Source organism: Saccostrea cucullata, unplaced genomic scaffold, assembly GCF_032062105.1.
Source record: "Saccostrea cucullata isolate Sc308-1 unplaced genomic scaffold, CSIRO_AGI_Scuc_v1 ctg342, whole genome shotgun sequence".
NCBI lineage: Eukaryota > Metazoa > Mollusca > Bivalvia > Ostreida > Ostreidae > Saccostrea > Saccostrea cuccullata.
In genome coordinates, this window is record NW_026936636.1 from 642,261 (window position 1) to 657,633 (window position 15,373).

Sequence of the window (15,373 nt, forward strand, 5' to 3'; positions counted from 1 at the left end):
ATTTTCCTTTCAAAATCCTATTTTTGACACTTTGAAGGAAAAATACAGTACATTATTGTCATCTTGTACGACATACCATATTTCAGAAATGGAATCTTTCCTTTTTTTTTTTAAAAAAAAAGTTTCTCAAAATAACTGTAATAGAAAACCTCATTTTTCTGTACTGGCCCCATGATCATGAAACATCTTAAACTTAAGCCAAGTTCTCTGATAAAATGTTGAAGTCAAGCAGACCAAAATTAAAATATTTTTCAATATTGCTTCTCAAAAGTGTTGTTATCTGCAAATTTCAAAATAAATTCCATAATTAATGAATATTTTATAGGCGATTGAAAATTTGGCTTAAGTCTAAGTTTGTTATACAATCCTGGGGACTAATTTCCATCAAAGAACATAGATATAACACAAAATGTTTAGTTTTATACACATTTTATTTTTACAATAATAGTCCTACAACTCAACATAAGAATGTAGGAAGAGTATTACACACCTAATAATTAAAAATGTAATGTGATTTCTTAACATGACTAAAATGGTGAAAAATTGAATAGTCTAAATCAAAACATTTGTGTAAAATTCCATCATGAAGTCCTCAACAACTTTCAACTTGTAAAACCAAATTGATGTTTAAAAAATCAAAATATTAAATCCTCTGCAAAAAAAGGTATAAAACTGTTTGTTGTACACACATCTATAAATAAACTACTCTATATAACAGTCTTATATAGGTCTATATAATATAAGAGATTCAGTCGTCTTTGAAATAAAGGCGCCATAGAAGAAAGGAAGTGGAAATCTAGTTCTAAACGATGATTGATGACAAAATATCCCTGGATCGTGAGCTGACTAATGATGAAATCATCACTTCTTGGCCTTGGTGGCTTTCTTTCCTCCCTTCTTTCCAGCTCTCTTCACTCCTGCATAAAAATAACAGAATGTTTAGAGAATACATTTATTTTACAAACATTTAAGACATAATGCTCTTTTTGCTAAACACTCAGGGGATATAACTCCTTAGTGCAAATAATGCACACTATGTTACAAGATGCAAGTTAACTTAAAGTGAAGATACAAAAGTTCTTGCTTAAACTGTAAAATGTGGGCATGCAAAATAATTTTGAATTTTCCCATCCTCCTGTTTAATAGTATGAAAATGTAGTTATTCATATTCTCTATTTTTAATAGTATGAAAATGTAGTTATTCATATTCTCTATTTTGGCTTCGTTGTACCGATTTCTTGGCAGAAAACATACCCTTCTTTGCTCCTGCCTTCTTTGCAGCCTTCTTAGGGGACTTGGGTTTTGCTGTCTTCTTTGCCTTGGCTGAAGATAAATTAAAAATTTTATTTTTAATCAATAAAACTTTATACATGATTTCATTCTTTTGGAAACTTTCCTTTATCAATGAATTTAATCAGTAGTCAAAAGATTGCTTTGTGAACTGCTTCCATGTAAGCAATTTATAAGTATCTGTCTTATACTAGAAAATTATTGACATTTAAAGTAGTTTCATGATTTTTATACCTGGGGCATCAGCCTTCTTTCCTCCCTTCTTTGCTGTAGCTGCCATTATGAGCGGGATAACTACAAAATACAAAGGCAAAGTTTAAAACAGGTGCGTGTTAAAAATAATGTCATTATCTGTGTCATGCTCTCATAAAACGTCGTTGTGTTACGCAACAAAATATATCAAGATTGTTGTTTGCGCCATCTTTGTTGACTAGGCTATCAGGAAGAACAAAGGGGAACGATTTGGTTTGGACCAAAAGAAAATGAAAAAAAGCATATTTATTTAAAAACGTGGCATTTTCCATTGTTTCTGAGAAAAATTTCACTGGTATAAATGCAACAGTAAATTCATGCATTGAGAGAATCTAAAATAAAATCTGTGGTTACAAAAAAAATCCACTATGGCGGTGAGCGGGCGTTACAGTGTTAAATCAAAAGAAGTATGAACTATGCATTATTGTGCTCTACGAATTTGCAATTTTGCTAAAATATATACTGAAACTGTATGCTTTAATCAAATATATTGGTGCAAAATATGATAAAAACTTTACTTACTCACAAAAAGTAATTTTCTAAAATCGATCTTCCAGTAAACAACTTAGCAAGTGACGCTAACAGCTCGTAGTAGACGCGCGGTGGTCGGGCGCGATATAGAAATAACGACCAATTGAAATCCGTCATTTCGACACTCCAGAATATCAACCAATGAAATTGAAATTACTAGGTTAACATGACGTCACGGGTCCAAACACGCCCTTTGACATCTCCTCTGATTGGTCAATATTTGTAATCGCTACCAAAAATAGATATACTTTGTTTACAGTCAACACGCGTTGGACAGTAAATATTTACTTTTTAGCCAGAGGGATTTTCGACATATTTCTTCGATTTATCTAATAAATCTATACAATAGTATTCAATCCCCGGTGTAAAAACCATTTTCAAAAGTGCTTTAACATACATGTATTTTATTTATTGTGTAAAACCACTTTGCAATTCACCAAACACATTAAAGACAGATCGGTATACAAACAAAAAATGGATGCATGGATTGGTATTTATTTTTTTGGCCTAATTTCATTGAAAATGGTGCAATTAACACATTTTAGTAGATCATAAAGCAAACCTTCTATGATGTTTAAAATTCTGCCTTTCTGAAACCATCCTTAATTATTAATCTATACAAATATTTTTCACATCAAATCCCATTTTATGTGACACTTTGAATAACAAAAAATAAAAATCAGGCACTGAGACTTATTATGCTACGTTTACACTATGTTCCCGGCAGCCACGGCAGCCCCGTTTGCCCGAAACGTAGTGCGCCGTGAGATTTTGGTTATTTTTCTCTATATCCAAGTCTTGACAAGTTCTTTTGCGGTATATCTACGGTCTTCTACGGAATCCGTGATGGGCCGTAAATGCGTGGAGTGCCGGAGGCTCCAACACTACGGTTCTGCCAGGTATGCCAGCACGTTCCTCCCAGGCCTCTTACGTTCTGATAGGTTCCCTCTCGTTTCTCGCGTTCTTATAAAGTTCTTATACGTTTCTCACGTTCTGTCAAGTCTTTCTACGTATGAAACATGGACGCCGGGAAACTATGGATCACGTTTGTACCAGAGAAGGTCTCCTAACCAGAAACAATCATATATATCATGACCCTTCGAAGATAAAACATCATAATTTCCAAAACGAAGATTTTATTTTCGCGTGTTTGCTGGTGCATACCTAAAATCACTTCGTCAAAATGAAGAGAACCAGCAGCAGTTACAGAGAGGGAAGACAGGAGTGCAGCAACTAGGAATGAGACGAATAAGACAGGATGAGAAGGCGGAGATCCATATGGATCCATAATGAAACTTCTCTGCAGTGCCCGGCTTTTATATGCTTCCTCTCAGACCGCGTGCGCCGTGTCAGACCGTAGTAGAACGCGACGCACCGGGACCATAAACCGTAACATGCCGGGACGAACCGCGATTGAACGCGAGGAAACGGCTACCATACACCCTAGTTTGCCGTGAAGACCGTGATGAAACGTGACAGAACGTGATAAAACGGACAACAACCGTGAACTAGCCGTGACAGAACGCAGACTAAACTCAGCAAAACGTCTCAAAACGTGAATGGATCGTGAGATGAATAGAAATATACATATCTCCCGTCCCACTGCGGACTGTCTCCAAGTTCTGTTACGGTCTTTTACGTGCTGTCGCGTTTTGTTGCGTTTATTCCGTTTTTTACGACCTACTAAGTTTCACATCTGCAACGTGGCCGCCGTGGCAAATTTTTTGACAGTTTAAAAATCTGGCACGGCATCCACGGCAATCGCGATGAGTTCCGTTTGCCCATCCCGTTGCCCCAAGTTTTCTCACGCCCGTCCCGTTTTTTCCACGGTGGCCTGAAACGTGATTGCCGTGGCTGCCGGGAACATAGTGTAAACGTAGCATTAATTTTACTCGTTAAAACACGACTTTTAAAAGTTGCTATTTTAAATTTTTTGGACAAAAGTTTGTATCATCTGTCCTTAATTGTACATTTCAAAAGCATTAGTGTAAATGCTGTGAAAACATGATGAAAAGAAGGTAACAAAGATATGATATTGATGTAAAGATAATTTTCATCATATCATGAACTTATTATATCAAATAGTAAAATACGAGTATGTATATGCCCCCAGAGGGCCCTTGATTGGTGAATAAATAAATAAATATATGTAATCAACTGATAAGTATATATTTGTAAAAACAAGAAAATATACTTTTATGCGCTTAATTATTGATATTTCTATTCCAGTTTTCAAAATTGTTTTCCTGTAGTTACAAGTACAAGTTTCAAATGTCAGTTATGGTCAAGGTTATGTTTTCTAAACATGGGTCAAGTAAACTCCAAGGTCACGATGAAAGGATCAAAATTAATGGTACACAGATAAAGTCCTTATCATAAAAAATATGAAATTAGAAATAATGAAATACATGTATGAAATATAAAAAAAACCTAGCACTAAATGTTCAAAAGTTATGGCGAAGATTAATTTTTTTTCAAAAATAGGTAAAATTACAAGATTAAAGTCAAAAGGGTCAAAAGTATCGGTACCAAAGGAAGATCTTGTCTCAAAACTATATCTGTGAATTTTTAAAGCACTGGTACCAACTGTTCAAACGTTATGAAGAGATTAAAAGTTTTCTCCAAGTGGGTCAACCCTAAGGTCAAGGTAAAAAGATAAAAAAAATATTTAAGCTTGTGAAAAGGCTTCATACATGAAACAAAAAATATGAAAGCCCATTGCAACACCAATTGTTCAAATGTGTTGTTTTGTTTTATTCCTAACGTCTCCAGAGTGCCGGAAAAATTCTCGAGAGTATGTGGTGCCGTTTTCGTATTGACTGGCAAAAGTGATATAATCTATAACCTATTCAAATAGGTGATATCACCTTTTCAAATAAGTGATATCACCTTTTCAAATAAGTGATATCACCTATTCAAAATGATAAAGTTGATAACATATTCGAACAGGTGATATCACCTATTCAAGTAAGTGATATCACCTATTCCAAAAAGGTGATACCACCTATTCGAATAAGTGGTATCACATATTCGAATAAATGATATCACCTTTTGGAATAGGTGATATCATCAATTTAAATCTAATAGGTGATATCATCACCTATTTGAATGTGTGATACCACCGATTGAATAGGTAATATCACTTTTTGGTAGTTATAACTACCAAAACGGTGCCTCATACGAGAGAGACGTTAAACAACATATAAATCAAACAAAATTATGACAGACAATAGGACAGATAGACGTTCAGGGCAAAAACTATAACCCCCCCCCAATCTTGGATTACAGGGGCATAATCAAAGAGGCAAAATCATTCTTCTTTTTTTGATTGATTAAAAAAAATTATATATGGGGTGGGGGCTTGTTACCCTATCCCTGATAACCTAGTAGATAATTATTTAAAATATTAATTGGCTGGTAATCAGTTGATTGTGTTTTAAATTAATTATTTATTATGTGATTATAGCCTGCAGGGTGATATACCGTGCTTTTAACTATATATTTGTAAAGGGGGTTTACTCATACCAACTCTTCAGGAAAAAGAGGTTAGAAAGTCATCGAGATCTGAGAGGTGCAACATGATGACCGGACCATCATCATTCTGAATCTGGGACGAGCTTAAAGAGGAACAGTCTAAAGACAAAACTTCAAGTTAAAGGGAAAATATAATAGAACAGGTATTCATATCTGCATTTAATCAAGTACATGATTTTCGCGGAACCCCATTACACAGCAGCATTGCACTTTCACTCTGTTAAACTTAAAAAATAAAATTGAAAATTTCACTTACGTTTGTCATTCTTTTACATGGACAAATTTTAATGTTTGTTATACGTAATTATATGTAGTGCAGGTAATGTATACACCTAATCTTGATTCTGTTTAGACTGTTAATCCTCAGAAGCATGGTCACTTGTAAAAGTAAGATCATGACCTGTACCTGTTTACATCATGTAAATTACATGTATTCCAAAATCCTCAGTGATCAGTGAAATAATGCACACAGAGAAACAACTAAAAAAAATCTGAGAACAAGTCATGACATATTATATTCATGCAATGGTACTGAATCGTTGACAACATTTACCAAAATTTTTAGTCTCTACGAACCTCACTGAGATTAGTGTGGGCTATATATTTTTCTTTCTATAAACAAGGAATTGTTGTCAACCACTCTCGCGAAAGGCAAGCAAGGGGACATTATGTCTCATTCACCTGACAGTCTGTCTGTCATTCAGTCTGTCCTTCGATCTGCTACAAAAACTTTAACCTTGATCATAACTTTTTAATGAGAAGAGATAAGGGAATTCATATTTCACATGCACATTACCTGTAAAGAAACCTTTCCTTGAAGTTTGACCTACTGCAGAGTTCTTGAAATCTTTCTTCGGCTGTCAGTCACTTGGACTGACTCATAGGAAGTTTGTAAGTCCAGACAGATTTCTATCAGTCCAAAAAAAAAAATCAATAAAAAGATGAAAACTGTATTTGATTTTTATTATTAATACATTTTGCACCCTGCATCAATACACACTGCACACTTCATGCTGATTTGATCATTGTATAACAATTTTTGTTGAATTCTCATGGGGGTCAATTTTCTTCATAAGTCCTTAATCCAGTTCGATTTTTCTCACCTGGCTTACCTTAGCGCCGTAAACAAACTTGTTTTAACAGTTTATCAATCACAGTTTGGTACTTGCATTCATCGAAGAAGCCATTTTTAGATACTGAAAAGCGTTTAACAGATTATGATCGGTTGTTAAAGGGAATTCGTACGAAATTTAGTCGGATTTTCTCAAGTTGCTCTCTCAACATCTACCGGTCATTGCGACTGACACAGAACACAAAGTTATTGGTCCTTGGTTGTTTTAACCGGTTTAGGCTAAACGACCGAAAGATTTCAAGAACTCTGGAAGCCTTCTTGTCAAAAATTTTAATATTACTTTAACTAAATTGGACATAACTTTTGAAAGAGAAAAGATACGGCTTTCATATTGCACTTTGTTTAGAAACTGACAAGACCTTTCTAAAAATACTAAAACTGTTCACCCTGTGACCTTGAAATTTGACTGACTTTTCTTAAAACTTTTCATTGAGAATAGAAAGGGTTTTCATACTTAACATACATCACCTTTCTTTTACAATAATTAATAAGGTTGCTTGTGTTAAATTTGACATAAAATTTCAGGCTATTTTATGGGTAGTGGTAGGGTTGCACAAGATAAATCAGTGAAAGTGATGAAGGGATGACTGTGAGATAAACATTACCGGTAATATGATTAAATTAAAAAACCATCATTAATAATTGATGATAAGAAATCTTACTATCATCTTTACATTTATATTTTAAGTTATGAGGATTGTTTCCCTGTTATCAACAGCCGGAAAGTGTGGTATCAATGCACAGTCCAGATCCTATTTATCCTGCTTATCAAAGGCTACAAATAATACTGCAATTAGTGAGAATGTTGTGAGTTTCTACTGTGTGCATTGTGTGTAAATTATGTTGAATTCTAATTTTCACAATATTAATAAGGTTACTATAATATATTTTATTATGACTTTTGTCATTAATTTGAATTTTTATGCAATGTTACATGTTTATCTTTCTATTAATTTATATTTATCACTCATGTTATTTATGCATTGCAGTTTACTTGCATATTTTCTACTTATAAACCATTCTCTTTAACTTTGAATAAGCACCCTAAATAACCTTCTTTCTTGATATATACATCATGACAATGTTAAAAAGTGGTCAACTCAGATAATTTACAATCTGCTAAATGCAAGTAAAAGTAAAAAAAAAAAAAACATTTGTGGTACATGAACTAAGGTAAATTCCTTGATAAGACACAAATTAAAAGTAAGATGACTAATAATGAATTGAACTTTGAAGTACAATTACTGTATACTGATCAGAAATGAATGCAGTGCATTTCTTTTTCTAACAAGTTTTTATGTACAGTGATCTGAAGAGTTGATTTTGTTGTTGTAGAGAACCATGTCTTCCAAATTAACAGGCTCCAATAGGATAAAGGGAACAGAGAAGAACATATGGTAATAATTCTCTTCTGACTCAGTCGAGCTCTAACAAGACCAATTAAGTTGTTTTCCTTGATGATTTTGGCCATGTCAATTATATTCTTCAAGAACTCTTGGATACTTGGTCAACTTTTGAGGAAGAACATTCTAACCTTGTTACATGCTAAATTTCAATAAACCATTATTTAATGGTTTTGAATATGTACAATATAAACTTTGAAATGGGACATAAAAATATGGTTATCATACAAGTTGTGTAATAATTATAATTTTGGCAAGACAAGGTCTGCACAACCATGTGAAAAAAGTCTTGCTATTTGGTCTTGGTTAAAATTAGTATCTGTTTGTATCAAGTTTATATAAATATTATGTTAATTGCATTTAGCGAGTAAAAGTGACATCCCACATTTAAAAGGCGTTCTTCTAAAATTGGTTTTTACTTTAGGGTGGAGTTTGGAAAGCTTGCAGTAGAAAATGAAGCCTTGAATCTTGGACAGGTAAAAGCTTTATCTCTGATAGAATCTTCTGAACAGGAAACAAACACCTGGTATACAGGTAACATTTTTTTTTTTTTTTAAATACACTATATGCACAAATTTAAAATATGAAGGAGATATATGGTGTATAAAATGAAGAAACTAATGTAGCTATTATAAATAGAACAATGGCTTTAAGATTTCAGATGTTTTGTAGGGATTTCCTGACTTTAAGCCTCCACAACATGTGATTGACGAGATGACAGCAGCAGTTGCTAGTGACAACCACCTCATGCATCAGTATACTCGCAGCTTTGTAAGTTTCCACTCAAAATTGTTCAATTATCCCTCTTACCTTCTGTACAACCATGCTCATCTTTTATATACCACAATCGAACTCCCTCGGGGGGAGTGACCTCATCTTTAAATACCCCCTCTTTGGATACTTTTTGCAAAACTTGTGAAAAAAGATTTAAGGAATAACTGTCTGATTTTCGATTTCATGATGTGATCAATCGATTGGGTTGCGTGATAATTTGCATAAATGCCGAAGGCGTTTACGCATAAAGTTATCACGCAAGCCAATCGATTGATCGTCGTCATGAAATTGAAAAATATGACAGTTATTCCTTATATTTACATGCTTTGATTCCGCCAATACACGTGCTCCAAGCCCCGCTTCTGTCTAGCTGTTTGTTCGCACTGCACGTGGTTTTTTTTAACCGCACCAATACATTGATGGGGAAATAAAGTACATTTACAATTTGTAATTTTATCTCGGACAAAGACATTGGAAATGTAAATATTAAAGTCTACACTTCAAGTATGACTTTGTATTTATATGTTTATAAAACAATTAACTTTATGCTTCAGATATGACCTTGTAGTATATTTTAGTCTATCTGCTTTAAGTGTGACCTTGTGTTTACATGGGTATGTTTTTCAGGGTCATCCCAGGCTTGTTTCAGCTCTGGCAAAGTTATACTCACCTCTCATTGGCCATGAGTTGGACCCATTTAAAAATGTGACTGTATCAGTTGGGGCATATGGTGTCCTATTCTGTGCTGCCCAAGGATTAATAAACCCTGGGGATGAAGCTGTGATCATTGAGCCCTACTTTGACTGCTATGAACCTATGGTTAAAGTTGCTGGAGGAGAAGCATTTTATTGCCCTCTGAGGCCTGTGAGTATGTTATGCTGTAACATTGTTCTTAGAGGATTTATTCTTTGATGCCAGGTAGCAAGTACGCAATTAGAGATGTACTATCATGCACATATTCATTTTGAACAAAAATACAAATACATTGTACATGTAGTTGGTTATACAAAACTTAGTTATAGTGAGGTCCTGAGAACCTGTAAATCTATTTAGCTATATTACAAATCTGCTATATCCATTAATTCTTTATGTCAAAGTTTGTTATGCATGTAACAGTAAAAATATACAAGAAAGTTGTTAAAAGTTTCTCAGAGATGAAAAAAGAGATTGCTTTATCCATGATTCTTCAATATCCTTGTTTGTTTTAAATGCAATTTACTGTATTCAGGTACAGTTTACTAATACCAGTATATTTAATGTGTCTGCTTTTTTACAAAGTATCAGCAAAAATGTCTGTGTAATGTTTCAGACAAAGACAGGACAGGTGACTTCTAGCAAGGACTGGAAGTTGGATCCCAAGGAACTGGAGAGTAAATTCAGCCAGAAAACAAAGGCTGTGTTCATAAACAATCCTAATAATCCACTGGGGAAGGTAGGAGAAAAGTCCACCACTAGATTAAGTAAACCTGACACAAGTATATTGAATGAATTTATGGATGTGGAAATGACTTTCAAAAAAAAAAGAAAGAAAAGAAAAGAAAATTGTATAATATGTGAATATATTTGTAAGTTGTTAATACATTCCATTGAAAAATAACACTCATGTTACACTTTTTTAAAAAACATGATAAAACATCCTTACAGGTTTTCACTCGAGAGGAACTTCAGATGATTGCAGACCTGTGTATTAAGTATGACACCATTTGTTTGTCAGATGAAGTTTATGAGTGGATGATCTATGATGATAATAAACACATCAAGATTGGTAAGTGAGTTAATGGAGCTTTTGCTCAGCAGTCATAGATATTTGACCAGTAACCCAAAGGTCGCTTGTTCAAACTCCTATCATCATTTGATGTGCCTTTTAATAGCTAGGACACTTTATTTGCATTGTCTCAGTCCACCCAGCTGCAGTGGGCGCCAGCTTAGACTAGAAGTTAACTAGGTAGAGTCAATGACTCTTATCTGTTTAGCACCACTGAAAACGTTACATGTATAAGCACCAGGGTTGTCCCTAAGAATTAAAGTGACAAACAACAGTAAAAAAAGTTCTGGGGGTTCCCTCCCTCAACAGGGGGGATGACAGGGAGTAACTGGGGGATGATGTCTTGATAGGCACGGAAATTCCCAGGAACCTGGGTCTGAGGAACAACCCTGAAGCACTGTGATTTTTGTTTAAATTGTCACACAAAATATTTTAAAACCTGACAATAAGCTTTTACTTTTCAATGGCTGTATACTTATTAGTTTCCTATAAATGTACATGTGTGAAGAAAAATCAAGTCACTGACATTTCTGACTTATGGACATTATTTTATAAAAGACACATTTTCAGTACTGTTCCCAAAATTCTGCTTTAATAGTGAAATTTGAGAAATATTTTTGCTGTTTTAGCTTCCCTGCCAGGAATGTGGGAGAGAACGGTGACTATTGGGAGTGCTGGGAAGACATTTAGTGCTACAGGCTGGAAGCTGGGCTGGGCAGTGGGTCCAGAAGATCTCATCAACCCCATGCAGATTCTCCACCAAAACTGTACTTACAACTGTCCCACACCGGTCCAGGTACTAATTATACCCCACTCCAAAGGAGAAGGCGGTATAGCATTGTGTCTCTGTCTTTTCATATCAACTTTTCTGTCACAGTTTATTTTAGCAACTACAGCAAAACTCGTTTATTACAAACACGGATATTGTGAATTTATGGATATAGTGAAGTCACCTTGGATCCCCATCTATAAAAATTTAATGAATTTCTTACACGGTTATAACGTATTACGGATATAGTGAAGTAATTTCATAGGTCCCAGTGACTTCGTTATAACAGAGTTTTGCTCTACTCTTTGAAGATGCTTGAAACACTATTTTGGCATGGTTTATTGTAGGATTCATTATTGTATGAATCCGAGGTCAACTTGCTGTTTATCTGTGGATCTGTCTATACCAGATATCAAATTTATGAGGATATAAACAGATTTATTACAAGACATTTAAAATATATTTGTTGTATAAAATACAAGGTAGTATCAATATTTTCCTTTTTGAAATCCTGTATTTAATAATGATAAAAATATGTGCAACAAATGCTTTATGTTGTAGGAGGCAGTTGCTGGAGCTTTAGAGCATGAGATGAAGCTGATGGACCAACCAGACAAATGTTACTTTTACTCTCTGGCCAAAGAACTACAACCAAAGAGGGACATGTTAGCTAAAATCATCAAGGACGTTGGTTTGTTTCCTGTAGTACCAGAAGGAGGCTATTTTATGATGGTGGACACATCTGGCCTTAGTAAGTATTATTTAATTTTTATTGTGGATATTTCCTTATGCTGTTAGTTTAACATCTGCCTTCAAAAATAATTTAAATCTATTTTGAATGCTATATTGAGGTTAAAATTAAAAAACGTATATATCTTTGAAATATGTAATTGCACATGCAAAATCTGTTTAGGATAAAAACTGGAATAAAAATCCAACCTTTAATACTGTGAATTTTATCTTTCTTAATAAGGAGCATAGTGTATGATTTTATAATTTTAGAAATGAAGTAGAAAGTTTTATTTTTTTCTAGACATAGATCTTCCAGATGATGGGACAGATGACCCACGTGACTTCAAGGTCATCAGGTGGATGACAAAAGAACTGGTGAGCTAGTTGATATCAAAGTGAAGAGAAATCTCTTGCTTCTGCTATGTATGCTAGTAAAGAGTATTTTCAAGAGAATTGAAATTTTTAAATTTTCAGAAGTTGGCAGCCATTCCCCCAACTGCATTCTACCATCAAGAACACAAACATCTTGGAGAAAACTATATTCGCTTCTGTTTTATCAAAGTGAGTACTGTATATCACATGTATCTTTTCAAGATGTTATTCAAATGCTGGGCAGTGGATTTTTTTTTGTATTCAACACATTATAATTATTTGTTAATAGGACAGAGTTCTTGTTTTTAATTTATTTTAAAACTTTCCTTTCTTTAGTTGTCAACTGGGATAATTAGTCCTTGTAGGTCAGTTGTACAGTGGTTTAATTATGCCCTCACACTTTTCCTTCTTTTTACAGAAAGATGAAACCATAGCAGCAGCTGGTGAAATTCTCAGAAAGTGGGCAAGCTCACTGAAGAAATGACAATAGAATGATATTGCACTCCCAGTATTAGAAATATTACCAAGTTGCATGTTGTGCCAATTAGAATAAATGCCTATGACTTGTTTAACCATGTATTAAAGGTAAACCAGAGTGACTTTAGTTAATCTGTGCCTATTTACTCTAGAAATCCACATATGAGAGATTTACATGAAGTAATACAGTTTACAAGTGATATATTAAGAATTCAAAATTTGTTCAAAATGCATTCCTTGTATTGTATGCATTATCGATAAACTACATGTAGGACTATATTGTTTTTCTATTATTCATGTATAGCTATCTACAAATTACACAAAGACCATACTATGATATGAATTGTTTTTGGTTCTATTCCTTTGTTTACAATAAGACCAATGTGCATATTAAGTAATGATCAATTTTTATCTTGGGATGTTCTCTAATAGCTGATCAGACTGTGCCAAATACTGTTAAGGTTCATTTTGAAAATTCTGTGATTTAGTGGACATTTTAAAAAAAAAAAAAAAAAAAACTCTTCAATTAATGAAGTATTATACTAGCATCAATCTTCAGTGTGAACTTGATTCATTTTTGAAATCAGTCTTCTTTACCTAAAACACGTTTTCCCCATTTTTTTCTTTATTATTTTGAAGCTATTAAAAATTAGTGATTCTTGTGATTTATTATTTTTATATAGCTATTGTGATCTCTTTTATTGTTGTTTTAATTTTGAGATACAATACAATAATTTTTATATTGTCAGTATTGCAGAGAAAATTTGGTATTTTTAGCTCAAGTGAGCTTTTCTGATCAGAATTTGTCCGTCGTCCGTCCGTCTGTAAACTTTTCACATTTTCAACTCCTTCTCAAGAACCACTGGGCAAATTCTAACCAAACTTGGTACAAAGCATCCTTGGGTAAAAGGGAGTTAAAATTTTTAAAATCAAGGGCAAAGTTCCTTCACAAAGGGAGATAATCAAGAAAAGACAAAAATAGGGTGGGGTCATTAAAAAATCTTCTTCTCAAGAACCACAGGGCCAGAAAAGCTGAAACTTATGTGGAAGCATCCTGAGGTAGTGTAGATTCTAAATTATTCAAATCATGACCCTCGGGGGTAGGGCGGGGCCACAATAGGGAATCAAAGTTTTACATAGAAATATGTAGGAAAAAAACTTTATAAAAATCTACGGTACTTCTCAAGAACTACTGGGCCAGAAAAGCTGAAACTTATGTGGAAGCATCCTGAGGTAGTGCAGATTTTAAATTGTTCAAATCATGACCCCCGGGGGTAGGGCGGGGCCACAAAAGGGAATCAAAGTTTTATATAGAAATAAATAGGAAAAAACTTTAAAAATCTTCTTCTCAAGAACGACTGGGCCAGAAAGGCTGAAACTTATGTGGAAGCATCCTGAGGTAGTGTAGATTCTAAATTGTTCAAATCATGACCCCCGGGGGTAGTTTAAGGCCCAAATAGTGAACACAAGTTTTAAATTGAAATATATAGGAAAATACTTAAAAAATCTTCTTCATAGTAACTACTGGGCCAGAAAAGCTGAAACTTATGTGGAAGCATCCTGTAGATTTTAAATTGTCCAAATTATGACCAATGTGGTAGGGTTGGGTCACAATATGTATTACAAGGGGGGATTTTGGTAAAGAACAGCATGGTCAAAGCTACTCAGGTGAGCGATGTGGCCCATGGGCCTCTTGTTTTGTTGTATCATTGATTCTATTTGATTCAATATTTTTTTGTTATCATGAAGAAATTTTTGAAGAAAGAAATTCATTAATTAATGTTACAGTTATATTATGTGTTTTAAATCCTACTTTGAAAATCAGTATTCTTTCAACTGATATAAATGTAAATGTATATTTAGATTTTAACGTGAGTCATAAGTCTCGTTTAGATTCACACACCATTGATCTTCAGATTTTAAATGTAGGTCAAGTATGTGTAGAGTACTTATATCATTTTCAAAATTGATTTTACTAAGACACAAAATATCAAAAATAGGATTCAGAAGTGGATATGATTCAAATACTTGTATATCCAGAAAAAAAATGGTGGCAAAAACATAGGGGATAAGGAGGGGAATGGGAGAGGGACATTGTATGTTGTGAATGGGGGTGTGGTGGGAGGCTTTTGACAGCTGGATCTGCCCAAGTTGTGTGTACAACCATTCAAATGTATATCTTATATTGTTTATAAAAACCTACATTAGGTACTGTAGAGAATTCTTTTACTCTATATTCGAAGACCGATTTGACCTTTGTCTATGTGAATGATATGTGTATGGTTTTGGTGTGCTTTGCCTGTTGTTTTTAAAGTCACATATAAGTAAGTTGGATGTTTTTA

The 15,373-nt window shown here is 34.0% G+C and overlaps 1 protein-coding gene and 1 long non-coding RNA gene across 3 annotated transcripts; one reads left to right on the forward strand and one right to left on the reverse strand.

The window, feature by feature from the left end:
* Positions 1-412: 412 nt before the first annotated feature.
* Positions 413-2,195, reverse strand: LOC134245985 (uncharacterized). Its single transcript, XR_009987563.1, has 4 exons — positions 2,065-2,195; positions 1,525-1,584; positions 1,255-1,323; positions 413-917 (listed from the first exon to the last, which is right to left on the reverse strand). It is a non-coding gene; the product is annotated as an uncharacterized LOC134245985 (long non-coding RNA).
* Positions 2,196-5,607: 3,412 nt separating this feature from the next.
* LOC134246026 (kynurenine--oxoglutarate transaminase 3-like) lies at positions 5,608-13,681 on the forward strand. 2 transcript variants are annotated; one of them, XM_062728285.1, is made up of 13 exons: positions 5,608-5,750; positions 7,428-7,546; positions 8,075-8,136; positions 8,567-8,618; positions 8,815-8,913; positions 9,544-9,780; positions 10,226-10,348; positions 10,561-10,681; positions 11,311-11,477; positions 12,012-12,201; positions 12,484-12,557; positions 12,657-12,743; positions 12,973-13,681. In XM_062728285.1, the coding sequence occupies exons 2-13, from the start codon at positions 7,430-7,432 to the stop codon at positions 13,036-13,038; spliced, it is 1,395 nt and encodes a 464-aa protein (XP_062584269.1). In that variant the 5' UTR covers positions 5,608-5,750; positions 7,428-7,429; the 3' UTR covers positions 13,039-13,681. The 2 variants fall into 2 exon arrangements, with proteins under 2 accessions (XP_062584269.1, XP_062584270.1); XM_062728286.1 differs by lacking the exon at positions 7,428-7,546 and having other exon boundaries at positions 12,973-13,667.
* The last annotated feature ends 1,692 nt before the right edge of the window (positions 13,682-15,373 follow it).